The following is a 14041-nucleotide window of genomic DNA, read 5'->3' as shown; positions in this document are numbered from 1 at the left end:
TAGTATTCTATAAACGTTTCTTATGTCTCACCTCTCCCAGAGTGATCCTATCCAACATTAAGCGTAGGGCAACGATTCAGATGTCAGGCATCCGTTTCCTCATGAAGGTTGCACAATTTACAAATTGGGATTGAGATAATAATCATTCGATGAAATTATTTCAAAAACCAATTGTGGCAGTAACAAGACGTAAAATAGCACCCGATTTCTTTTTTGGCCATAAAAAAGGAGTTCAAAACTTCTGTTTACCCATACTCTATGACTGTTCCTTTCAGTAACATCTTTCCAACGAGCTTCTCTATAGATTTATCTCAATGTTTAACTGTTAAAACAAACAAGTACAAAATAATAATTTCTTTATAATTATTAAAATAAATGTTTATTAATTGCTGTACATTACATTTCAAATAAGCTGAAAAGTAAATTTGTTTAGTACACTGGCTTTCCATTCTGGATTAAAGTTGGAGTATTTTTCGCATTTTTTAGCTTTAGTAACTGTAATCAATCAGCTAACTTATTATCATTCAATCGTAATTGTAAAATAATTCAGTTTTCGTTTGCTTAACCTGTTCTTTCTTCCGAATATATGAGCATAACAACCATATAGATTAAACATTATTCTTTGTGATACAATGCAGCTTATAGAAAAGCTATTAGCATACAGTAAAAGTGTATACTCATGCTTTTGTCGTGGTAGAGAAAGTAATCATCGCGAAAAACTAGTATTACTAAGAATTCATAATTATTAACAACAATCGTATTTCTTACTGATGCTAATTTATCGCCATGTATTATTTCTTGTACCATCCCAAAAGCACGAATATATAATTTTTAATGCTTCTAATTATATTAATATGTCACTTTGTATGTTTAGCACTATATAGAGAAATAGAAATGTAAATTCTGTAGGATAAATATTTTCGAATGCCTGTTCAAAAAATCTTAACTTGTAAAATATTTTCTTCGTCCTTCTAGCATGCCTTTGTGAGGTAATTGTGGGTATTCGAGAGGTCCAGGTTCGAGTCCTGGCTAGGGCGTTGCATATTTTTCACGTCTTCCTTTTTCAAAATAAGCTAATGGCTCTACAAAATTTCCTCAAAATAAGTCATGTACCATATATTTATCTGCGTTTTGATGAGTTGCCGAATAAATGTAATATAAAATTCATAATTTTTTATTACTAAGATCGTTTAATCAAAAGTGACCATACACACATTCTGTGGACGTTTTTCAGTGCCATGTTGCGTTCTGTAAAGGTGCTCGCTTTAAAGAATATGACTATCAGTAATTTTCAATACCGATATAAAAGGCAATTAATTTAAACTTTTCATATGATTTAATCCCTGTTCATTTTCCAAAATGAGAAACAGAGCTAGACGCACGAATTTGTTCACAGGCTAGAGTTTAGTGAAGTAAGTGAGCTTCTTTAAACGTATGTCTAGAAAAACACGATTTCTTGATTATTAGAGGTATTTCTGATCTCAAAACACCATCCTCATAACCGTTGAAACTGCATTAAAAAATTCACGCGTGTTAGCAAAATGCGAAGTATTTTTCCGTCATTTATTTTAAATCGTGATACTACAATTAAATCCCGGACTGTCCTTCAAAATCCGGGACATCTTGGCAATTAAATTTAAACCCATTTCTATCTAGGATGTTCTAATTTCATCTATTTTATGTAATATATATGCTCAATCAATATTTTTCCAGTATAATTTAACCTGATATCTTCAACTGATGAATTCTACATAATAAGGCTTTGATGGAATGATGTTTCAGGTTAAATATTTCAAATTATAACACACTTTTCTTTGATATTTCTGACTTTTCTCATTCCAGTAACTTGGAATGTGACTTTGTACTATCATAAAAAGTGAGGGGAGTCTCTCGTACATTTCAGTGTAATGATTACGTCATCAATAATCCAATAACGATGACTCACGAGTGTTACGACCGTTTTTCATCTGAAAAAAAATTAAAACAAGAACAACTGCAATAACCATATAAAAACCTCTTTTTCAATTGTTCTGAATATTTCAGAAACAAGTCATATTTATACAGGGCATGTGGTAAAACTACAAGGTTTACTGATCCTAAATATGTTTAAGCATAAAATTTACCAAATGAGGAAGAAAATTTTACGCAACACTGCTTTACAACAACCCTGAAGAGAAAAGTCATTACCACAGATAATGTCGAAATTTCATCTAGCTAGATCTATCCTAAGATACAAACATTCTTTTCTGTAGCAGATGAAATTTTTAATTTTCAAGCAGGAAAATGTTTCTGTCCGTGATGCATGTCGTTTGTCAATATGACCGAACATGTTGCCGAAATGAATCAACTGCCTTGGCTCGCATGGTTTCCCGACCTATGTATTATCGAACTGCTGTACTCTAATAGCACTTCAGAATCTATATACACCAGCAGCATCTCTATAAGAACTTGTAAGATTTTTCATGAAGAATGGTATATTAGTAGCCTCACCAGAATTCATAAATTATAAAATTCTATTCCAAGTCGTAGTCATGCAGTAGTACAGGGTAAAGGGTTTCTTAATTCGTATTGATAAAAGGTTTCGCGTAAAATTTCCATTATTTTAACAACCGGAATGTACACTGAGGTAGGGACTTTTTTATGTTTCGCACACCGTAAATACGAGCCAGTTTTCTATCGAAAGTCATTCAGGCGTCCATGCTCTTTGTAGGTAGCCCTCGTATGCTTTACCACTATCGATTAAATTAAGCAAAAAACACAAAATAAAAAATATTTATATTTTATTTACAAATTTCAAGCTACTGAATCCACATATTACATTTATTTTTCACTATCAAGCATCGTTTTCAAGGAAATCAAAAAGATATACATATTTGTGCTAAGAAATTAATCTTACCATCCACATCCTTTCTATAGCTTTAACAGTTAGGAGTGGCATAGTTTTAAATGAAGCTGACGTAAAGTTTCCCTTATTAGCTAAGATTTCAAATAAGGTATTTGCTCTCACCGTATAAACTATTTTTATGTGGAGACAGTTTTTTATAATGAGAGAGCTGTCCCTGCATAACTATCCGATTCACATACAGAATAACTGTATTACTCAATGGTCATTTGCGTTTATGACAAAAATGCCATTGCTTGCCGAGTAAACTGTAGGCATTAGAAAGTAAAACTACTTTAAAACAAGTTCTGGATCTGTCGATGAAAATTCTCCATTTTTTGACAGCTACTTTTCCTTTCCGGTTTACAAGATAGCTTAAATTAAAAAAAAAAAAATAAATAAATAAATAAATAACTATCAGGGCAGCAGCACAGGGGGATTCAAAATGATTGGCAAAATTTCAAATGAGCAAGGTTTCTTGCCTTTTACATATGTGTTAATTTGATACAGCTCAAAAATTTATTGTCGTCAAAATACAATATTTTCTTAATGGAGTTAATGTTTTGTTAAATAATCGCAGTAGATCTGAAGATTTAGCTCTCTAAACTAACCTCCCATTTTACAGGATCTTACATCATGCTATCTTGTTTCTCTGAAAGTGTATGTTAAGGTTTTACATTATTCTTTGCTAAAATGGCTCACGATCCAATATAATTTTAAAATTTGCATTGCTGTTATTGCGTAGACTGTAACAATGGACACAAAACAAATATACTAAAAATATGTTCGTCGTCTTTTCGCTGGCCGTGTAACTAAAGCCACGTAAACATTTTCTTACGGTATCACATATTGCTTGTCCTTTTAAGTAATAAAATTTGAGATATAAAGTAATTTGAAATGGAGTTAATCATTTTGAATTACCTAGATCGTTTTGTTAATGGCTACTGAAATTTCATCCCTTACATTTCTAAAATTTCAATCCAGTTTTACAGTTTACTTAAAATGAAGTACTTGTGATACATTAATAATTAATTATATTATATTCAAAATGGCCTGTGATAAAAACTTTTCTCAATAACAGTGTTTTTTTTTTCTATTTAATAATGCCATTTTTACATAAAAGAAAACCAATTTATGGATACTAGCACACTCTTAATTCCGGTCCGAGGCTCGAAACCCGCGAACGAGCCGGCTGCATGGTCGTTTCCGTGATTTTCCCTATGTGTAACGTATATAAGAGCCATTTTCTTTTAGAAAGTACTCTACGAAGACATCCCCCTGACACAGATAGCCATTGAAGCTTTGCCGTGATCACACAACACCCCAGAAGAAACTTAATTCCGTTTCAGATATTGTAAAGTGTTCTCAAACTAATTAAATTCATATGTATTTATTTCCTTTTGTCTACAGAAATGTGTTTTCGTAGCTAATCTGATTCTTATTCATTTTGTTTAAACTGTAAAATAGTGTTTTCAAATTATTTAACTTCATTTCATTTGTAGTATTCTCTACCTATGAGTAGTTTGATATATAAAGAATCATTTCGATTCATATACAGAACAATGTTCTCAAATTAATCTTATATTTATTTATTTCCTTTCGTCACTAAAATCCTGTTCTCAAATTATGTGATATTTATTCATTTCGTTTCATATACAGAATAACGTTCTAAAATTAATTTGATATTTATTCATTTCGTTTCATATATAGAAGGCCGCTTTCAAACTAATTTGTGTTTAATTTTATCTGCAGAACAATGTTCTCAAACTAATCTGATATGCTATATTCATTTAATTCCATCAACAGAGTGATCTCAAACTAATGTGATATTTGTTCATTTTGTTTCAAGCACGCCAGTGCAGCCACGGAGAGATCATCATGCTGGAAAAGACAACCGGATACCAACATCTCAGCAGCGTTTCTGTTTTGTATCGTGGCAATCCAGATATTCCAGGAATCATCGTCGAGTGTCGTAGGATGTGCGAACTCAACTATGAGTGCCGGGGGTTCACATTGGACTACTTGAAACAGGAGTGCTACAGTGGGTCCGAAACATCGGTCACCAAACCGAAAGAACTCATTTCAGCCGAGAACAAGGCGTACTTCGAAGGCATCTGTCTGCCATGTAAGCCGAAAATGTTTTTGGATAATTATTGAAACATCAAAGTTTACCTTACTCTTTTGCTTTTATATAGCTCTTTATTATTTGGCACATTTTTTATTCTACAAAAAATATGTTTTAAACACAATATTGTTTATTATGCAGTATGATAGAAAATACAAAACTATATTTTATATATATACAGCATTAGACTGTTGGATGGGAGCAAATGATAAGTTGCCAAATATGTATATCAACTCATCTTACACTGTTGTGTAATTTGAAGAAAAAGGCTAGAGGGCGCTGTTGCTTGCTTAGTTGTAAGAGAATAAAGTTTGTTCATGTTGAAGGCGGCGGCCTAAGAATACGCTCTGTATATAGTAATTAAAATATTGTTTAAAATGTAAAAGTGTTAAAATTAGTAAACCCACTGAACCACCATCATCTGATTTGGAGATGCACAAAATTATTAGATGGTGCATCGGCGTAAGGAATTAAGGCTTTGTGAAGATTTTAGGTGTTCGATCCAAGTGTTCCGATTTCAATGGATATTTCATATTCAAGTGACAATGGAATTCCAAATAAAGGTAGGGAAATCTTAAATTAATTATTTAGTGATTATTTGTAGTACATTAGTAAGTATTTATTATTGCTGTCGTGGGTGTATTTAAATTAAATAAAATGGAAGAAAAGTTAGATAGATTGAAACGTAAACGTTCCACATTGAGATCGTCTGTTACTAGGTTAATTAAAGTGATTGAAGATAAATTAAAAATTGAAGGGGAGGAAAATTTGATTAAAGAATTACGAGAATTGTTTGAATTATTAACCGAAAAGAAAAATAATTTAAGAACGCTTGATGATGAAATACAAGAGTTAATTGATGTTAACTTAATTGAAGAAGATTGTAGTATAAGCGAAGAATACAATGACAAATGTATAATTGCTTGTAGTCAAATTAAGCAGTTTCTAGGTACGGTTACCGCAGTACCGCCAGCGAGGAATCCCCAAAGTTCTGATTTAAACCAGTCTAGTGGTAATGGAATTTTGCATGTAAGTTCCAGTTCTAGTGGGAGTAGTACGCTGAAATTACCAAAATTAATGATTGATAAATTTTGGGGAGACCCCAAACAATGGAATGAATTTTGGAATAGTTTCGAAAATTCGATACATAAAAACGAAACGCTTTCAAAAATACAAAAATTTGTATACTTAAAAACATTCTTAACGGGACAAGCTTCGAATGTTGTGTCAGGCTTTGAGTTAACAGAAAGTAATTATGATAGTTGTGTAGCATTACTAAAGGACAGATATGGTCGAAAAGACCTGATCATTAATTCATTCATGAATAAAATTCTCAATTTAGAAGCCGTTAAAAATTCTGCTAACGTAAAGGCTTTACGTAAATTATATGACGAATTAGAAGTTTCGATTCGTAATTTGGAAACTTTAGAAGTAACTTCTGGCTCATATGGACATTTATTAATTCCAATATTATTAAAATTAATTCCGGACGATTTAGTTTTGGAATTTAATCGGCAAAGAGGATCGAAAGATAAAGTTGAAGTTTCGGAATTAACACAATTTATTAAAACGGAAATAGAATGCAGGAAAGTTTCAAATGTAGTATTAAGCGAAAGGAAAAATCCTGTGCCTCCGCGAGTCGATCAATCAAAATATGAAACTAGAAAATATGTAAAAAATACACCCACGGCTGCATTTCATACTGCAGTTAACCGAAAATGCATCTTTTGTGATAATTTGCACGAGTCATTTAAATGCGAAGTGAATGTTTCTGATAAATTAAAGAAACTAAGATCCGAAAACCGCTGCTTTTCTTGTTTTAAAAAATTCCATACATCAGAAAGGTGCAGAAATAAAACTAAATGTAATAAATGTGGCGGTATGTATCACAATGAATCGATTTGTACTAATAAATCCCTTGTAAACAAAAAGTTGGAACAAGGTTATTCCAAAAATGAAACTGAATCTCTGACTTTGAATTCTGAGGAAAGAAATAAAGTTCAAAACTTAAAATTGATTGCTTCTGTTCCTCAATGTGATAATAATAATGACTGTAATGCTAGGGAAATATTATTACAAACTTGTACAGTTTATGCTTGTTCTAAGTATAAAACAAAATTAACTAGATTAATTCTTGATCAAGGCAGTCACAGATCCTTTATAACGAAAAAATTGGCCGACCATTTAAAACTTACTCCAATCCGTTATGAAAGACTTTCTGTTTATTCATTTGGTGCGACGAAGGCAATGAATCATTCCTATCCGGTTGTTGAAATCGAAATTCAGAATTGGAAACAAAATAATAAAATAAAAATTGAATGTTTGATCTCGGATGTTATTTCCTCGGCGTCCATCAGTGTGCCTAGTAAACAAATTGCAGACTTCATGGAGCATATGGGGTTGCAGATCGCCGATTGCGCAAGAAAAAATAACATAGATGTTGAGATATTAATTGGAGGGGATAAATTCTGGAATGTAGTTTATTCTGAAAGAATTAAAATATCTGAAGCGTTGTACGCAGTCAGTTCTGTGTTTGGTTGGGTTGCCGCAGGAATCGAGAAAAATAAAACAAACAAAAATTGTTCTGAAAATTTAGCGGTAATGACAAACACTGTTGTGTTGAAAGATTTAAAAGGTTTTTGGGAATTAGAACATATGGGAATTAATGATTCTGATGACTATTCCGATATTGACTGCGAAATAGTAGACCAGTTTGAAAGAAATTTGCAGTTTAAAAACGGAAGATATGAGGCAAATTTAATCTGGAAATACAGTCCGAATAATCTAGGAAATAATTTTGAGGTAGCTAAGAAACGATTCGCAAACCTTCACAATAAACTAAGTAAAACTCCGGAGATTTTTCGGGAATATAAAAATATAATTGAGAACCAGATATTAGAAGGAATTGTGGAGGAATGTCCGAATAATGATACAAATTTGGGATATTTTATGCCTCACCGAGCAGTGATACGACCTAGTGAAACTACTAAGGTAAGAATTGTGTACGATGCTAGCTCAAGGACAGAGGACACGAATTCGTTAAATGACTGCCTTGAATCGGGAGCTAATCTAAATCCAAATATACTAGACATTATGTTAAATTTTCGTAAGTTTAAGATAGCGTTTTGTGGAGACGTTGAAAAAGCCTTTTTGATGATAGGAATTGCTGAAGGTGATAGAAAATTTCTAAAATTTCTTTGGTTTAATGAAAATAATGACTCCTTTAAGATTATGCAAATGTGTCGCGTAGCTTTCGGTTTGACTATATCTCCTTTCATTTTGGCCGCCACTATAAAATATCACATTCGAAAATATAAAGATAAAATGCCGGACAGTTTCCAAATGTTAAATTCTTCTGTCTATGTCGATGACCTATATTTTGGAGCAGGAACGGTTGAAGATGCATATCGGTTATCTGTAGATGCGGTTAATATATTTAAGGATGCTGGGATGAATTTCAGAAAATTAAGAACTAATTCTAAAGCATTAAACGATTTATGGGTCTCAGATGGGATTAAGGAATCAGACAACAAATTAACTAGTGAATCGAATTTCTTAGGCATGATTTGGAATTCCATTGAAGACGATAAAAAGTTAAATTTAAAAAATTTAATTGACTTTTCTACTGGAAACGATTTTGCTACAAAAAGGAAACATTTGCAAAGCATCGCCCAAATATACGATCCATTTGGATTTATTGCACCCTTTGTTATTCGGGCAAAAATTATTATGCAAGAAATCTGGTGTTCCGGTTCTGACTGGGATGAGGTCCTTCCTGCAGAGATTAAGGACAAATTCAACATTTGGCGGGAGGAACTTAATGATTTAACTGAAATATCGATACAGAGAAATTTCTTTGATGACGATCCAATGAATATAAGCCTTCACCTATTTTCGGACGCTAGTCCTAAAGCATATAGGGCCATCTCATATTTCAGATATTGTACGAGTGATTCTAAAATTAAAACTTCCTTTATCATGTCGAAATGCAGAGTTGCACCTTTAAGAGCAATCACGCTTCCTCGTTTAGAGTTAATGGGAGCACTCATGGCTGCTCGAATGTATAAATACTTGAAAAAATTGTTTGGTGATTTAATTGAGGATGTTTATTTTTGGAGTGATTCCGAAATCGCCATTACTTGGATTAAAGGTTCGCCAAATAATTGGAAACCATTTATCGCCAATCGTGTTACAGAAATACAGAGTATATGCAACAAAAAATTGTGGAACCATTGCGAAGGGAAACAAAATCCTTCCGATTTACTAACTCGAGGAATTAGTGCTCAGTCACTAGTTAAGAATGATCTGTGGTGGCATGGGCCACACTGGTTACGTTTTCCTACTGAAAGTTTTCCGAGACAAAAGAAATTACAACCAAATTCAGAATCGTTGGAGTTAAGAAAAGGTATTATTTTGACTGTACCTGTAATTAACAATGAATCCCCAATTTTGCATATAGAAAAATTCAGTTCTTTAGGAAAATTACTTCGAATTACTGCCTATGTATTTAGATTTATTGGGAGGCTTCGGAAAAGGTCTACAGAGAATGGACCTTTAAGTGCTTTTGAGATTAAAGCAGCTGAACATTATTGGGTAAAAATTACGCAACGAGAATCGTAACAAGCGGAAATAATTAAGTTATCAAATAAAAAATCAATTCTCGATTCTTCCATCTACTCCCTTAATCCAAGGCTTGATGAGGAGGGAATTCTTCGGTTGAAAGGTCGCATTCAATTTGCAGACTGTCACGAGAATTTAAAACATCCTATTCTATTACCCTCAAAATGCAAGTTTACCGAGTTGATCATCATGGACTCGCATGAAAGGGTATTCCATGCTGGAGTTAATTCGACACTAACTCAGATCAGAGACAAATATTGGATCATTAAGGGAAGACAGCGTGTTAAGACTATCATCAGAAAATGTGTGATATGCAAACGATATAGTGCACGTCCTGGGGTACAGGATATCGCTCCACTTCCTCCAGACAGAATCCAAGAGTCGCCTCCATTTGCTGTGACCGGGTTGGACTTCGCCGGTCCATTTTTTACGAAAGACAGGCAAGGTAAAGTTTACATGCTGTTGTTAACGTGTGCGGTCACTCGTGCCTTACATGTAGAGATAGTAACTGATCTCAGCACTGAAAGTTTTTTGCTAGCTTTCCGAAGATTTTTAGCTCGCCGAGGACTGTGTACCACCGTGTACTCCGATAATGCCAAGACTTTTAAAAGAGCTGATAAAGAACTAAAACATATTTTTAAAACTTTGAGTGACTCATCTGTGAAAGACTTATTTTCTGCTAGAGGAATAAATTGGAAATTTATTATTGAGAGGGGTCCATGGTGGGGAGGGTTTTGGGAGCGTATGGTACGAACCATAAAATCCAGCTTGCGAAAAATTATTGGTCGATCATCCCTTACTGTGAAAGAGCTTGAAACAGTGCTCATTGAAATCGAGGCAATGATTAATTGTAGACCAATTACCTACGTGTTTACCGATCCCAATGAACCTTCTCCATTAACACCCTCTCATTTTCTGGTTGGTAGACGATTGCTATCTCTGCCTGATAATAAAATAACATCAAATAATTTGACTGGGTCAAGAAATTCAATTATTAAACGATATAAATACCATCAAGATATTTTAAATCATTTTTGGAAGCGTTGGAGATCAGAGTATCTTTTTAATCTGAGATCTGCCAATATTTGTCCTCCACACTCTAACGCATCTCAGTTTAAAATCAACGATATTGTCTTGATTCATGACGACAAACATCCCAGAAATCTTTGGACAATAGGTAAAATTTTGGAATTAATGCCAGGCAGAGATGGTAAAATAAGATCTTGCATAATTAAAACACCTACTGGTACCTTAAAAAGGCCTATACAATTGTTATATAATATGGAACTTAACTAATGTTTGTATTTTGTATTTTTAGGTTTGATTCTCCTGACCTTGCTGATAGGTATCATTTAATGTTTTGTAAAATTTTTTGTGCTTATAATTATGTATGCATGTGTGTTATATTTAACCATTTCTCCAGGATTTATTGTCGAAATATTAATTGAATATTCTAGAATATATTATTGAAAGATGAACTCTCCACCGAGTTCAGGTGGGGAGTGTTGTGTAACTTGAAGAAAAAGGCTAGAGGGCGCTGTTGCTTGCTTAGTTGTAAGAGAATAAAGTTTGTTCATGTTGAAGGCGGCGGCCTAAGAATACGCTCTGTATATAGTAATTAAAATATTGTTTAAAATGTAAAAGTGTTAAAATTAGTAAACCCACTGAACCACCATCATCTGATTTGGAGATGCACAAAATTATTAGATACACCAGTACTGACGACAAAACAAAAATGACCATCTTAGTAATCATATCGAAATAGGATCAAATTATTTAAATAGTTTAAATTTATTATAAATTGTAAACAAGCATTTCTTCTATAAAACCTATGTTAACTTAAATTTTAGGTATGCCAGTTTCAGATTTACACTCTTACATTTTATAAAAATTCTCCCGTTGATCACATTTGGCGAATTCTCGATTTTTATAATTGGAAAGCATTACAAAATCAGTTCGCTCAACGCCAGATTGCCGATATTTCTGATTCCGCTATATCTGTAACTTTGCAAATCTTTTAAAATCTTCATATAAATTACATGGGTAGACCTTTCGTTTTGACTAAAAAAGACGAATGGATTTTGTTCAGAAAAATATTTAGCTAATTTATAGTATATGTAATTATTATCAACGTAAAATCTAAAGTTAAATCTAAAGTCTTGCCTGCAGCATGGCGTATCATATTATTTTTTCCTCTTTCTGACCTCATTTATAATACACAAAAATGATAATGTTTTCTAATACTATAATTACATTCATATGTATATAAAACATAAAATGAATAATATGTGGAATGATCTCAGAAAAATCTATGAATTAAATAATGCTTAAATCCATAAAATAAATAATAATTTAGTAATTTGCATTTTTTCTTTATATTTATTCTCGTTTCTTGGCGCTTAATGTTTGCTCTTTTTAACCTATTCTTCATATGAACTCGATTATTAAACCCAGTTGTTCCGATCTCACAAATTTCCCTTTCTTCATTACTCTTTAAACGTTTCGAAAAATTTCTTGGTTCCATGACAGATGGCATTCCAGTACTGACACAATTTCGCTCAAATTGCGTAGCATAAATTCTCCTTAAAAAAGTACATTTTAATTGTTAATTTTTATTCTAGTTTACTTGGGTTGCTCCAAACAGTGGATGTTCGACCGCTACGTTGACAAAGAACTGCGAGGGGTGCAAGCTAGGGACGTCATCCGACTAGTATCACGGGCCAACTGCGAACGCAGATGTCTGGAAGAAAAGAGATTTGTTTGCCGATCCGCTAATTACTACAGATATAATCAAGAATGTAGGCTGTTTTCTGAAGAACAGAGCTTCCCACATACTCAGTTGTCGTATGCCAGCGGAGTGGAATACTTGGAAAACCAATGCAATGTCGGTGAGTTAAAGACTAATCCTATTTACGGTTCACTCTAAAATACTATTTTCATCGTCTTGTATAAGCAGGATATATCCATTATTAAAAAATATTTTTTGTCTAAAGCAAAGTATGAAATAATCCAATCATAATTTTACTGCGACTAGATACCAAAATAACCTGCTTCTGTGAGACCGGATAAAAGAAATGGCTGTATAATCTAAAGAATCGTACGAAATAGCATTTATGTAACCCATTAATCAGTTTGAAAAATAATACCATATGAATTAAATAAATATTTATTTATGTATTCAAAAAACATAGTAATATTTCTTCATTTGTCGTTTATTTCAGCTTTTGTTTTGAAGTTCTCCTTTCCGAACAACAACAAAAAAAAAAAAAAAAAAAAAATATTATTGTGATATATTGTGACAAAAATTATTCAGAATAATTCGCTAAAAATGCGCGCGGCGAAATCGATTGCAAAACGTTTTTTGGAGGGAACTGTTATGTTTTTAATTTTATGATTGCCGTTTTTACTTCACAGGCAAATGATCGTATTTCAGTCATCACAGTTTTTAACAAGTGATAATTATATACATTTTATCTCTATTTTAATTTTAATTTAGCATAGATTTTTAATGCCTTCAGCTTAGAAAATGGCCCTACATTGAAGCGCGTCAGGATTACACAAGTACTTTTTGCCCCTTGAAAACCTTTTTTATAAGCGTACATTAATTTTGCATTTACACTGGGAAAAGCAAGAAACTCTATACTGAGAAATGCTGCCTAACAGCTATTAAGTCACAACATATACATACAGTGGCTCGATTTATTTATGAAATACGGTGGTTCGATGTCAATCGTGTGAGAGGGGTATTTTTATGTTCTAATTCTTTTATAATTGCTCTTAATAAAATGGGCTTTAGCATATATAAGTAGTTAAGGGTGTACGAATAACTAGAAGAGCAAACGCAAAAGCCAAAGAAAGGTAAGTTGGCTAGTGTCTTAAGTCTTTCTAGGTTATCCTTTAAACAAACTAACGATTAAATGTCTATAAGAATGCCAATCAGCATCGGTTATATGTAGTCAGAGATGGATTGACTACAAGTTCCCTGGCAATACACATCTTCGAGGGTGGAAACAGATAACACGGATAAATATTTTCTGCTAGCTGTTGTCTGGCAACAGGATATTACAGCTGTGGTTTTCTAATTTACACTTCAGTCATGCTGACGTACTGTATTTCTCTGTATTAAGTGATGCCCTGTATTAAATCAGATTTTGTAGTGCTACAGTGATTAGCACGGTAGCTAGATAACGGAACACTAACAGCCGGATACTGAGATAATACCACATAAAGTAGTACAGTAAAATGTAACGTAGTTCACTCTTGCCAAGTTTAAACCTCGCTATCTCGATAACAGCTTTCTAAATTGTAATTTCTATTTTAATGAGTAAGATGTATATAGTGCTAAGAATAAAAATATGCTATTAACATATATATTTTCTTCAAAATTTTTATTCACATGAAACTGAAGCAAAATG

General features: G+C 32.9%; 1 protein-coding gene across 1 annotated transcript in view; it reads left to right on the top strand.

The window, feature by feature from the left end:
* LOC118200198 (uncharacterized) overlaps positions 1-14041 on the top strand; it is a 126227-nt gene that overhangs the window by 72080 nt on the left and 40106 nt on the right. The window contains exons 9-10 of the mRNA XM_085815727.1: positions 4731-5006; positions 12248-12514. Coding sequence (XP_085671853.1) covers positions 4731-5006; positions 12248-12514 — 543 coding nt within the window. The remainder of the gene's footprint in view (positions 1-4730; positions 5007-12247; positions 12515-14041) is intronic.

The sequence above is a fragment of the Stegodyphus dumicola genome, chromosome 4 (genome assembly GCF_044657685.1).
Source record: "Stegodyphus dumicola isolate Sdum_Otavi_A_Nest chromosome 4, ASM4465768v1".
Classification (NCBI taxonomy): domain Eukaryota; kingdom Metazoa; phylum Arthropoda; class Arachnida; order Araneae; family Eresidae; genus Stegodyphus; species Stegodyphus dumicola.
This window is presented reverse-complemented; position numbering and strand designations above follow the sequence as displayed.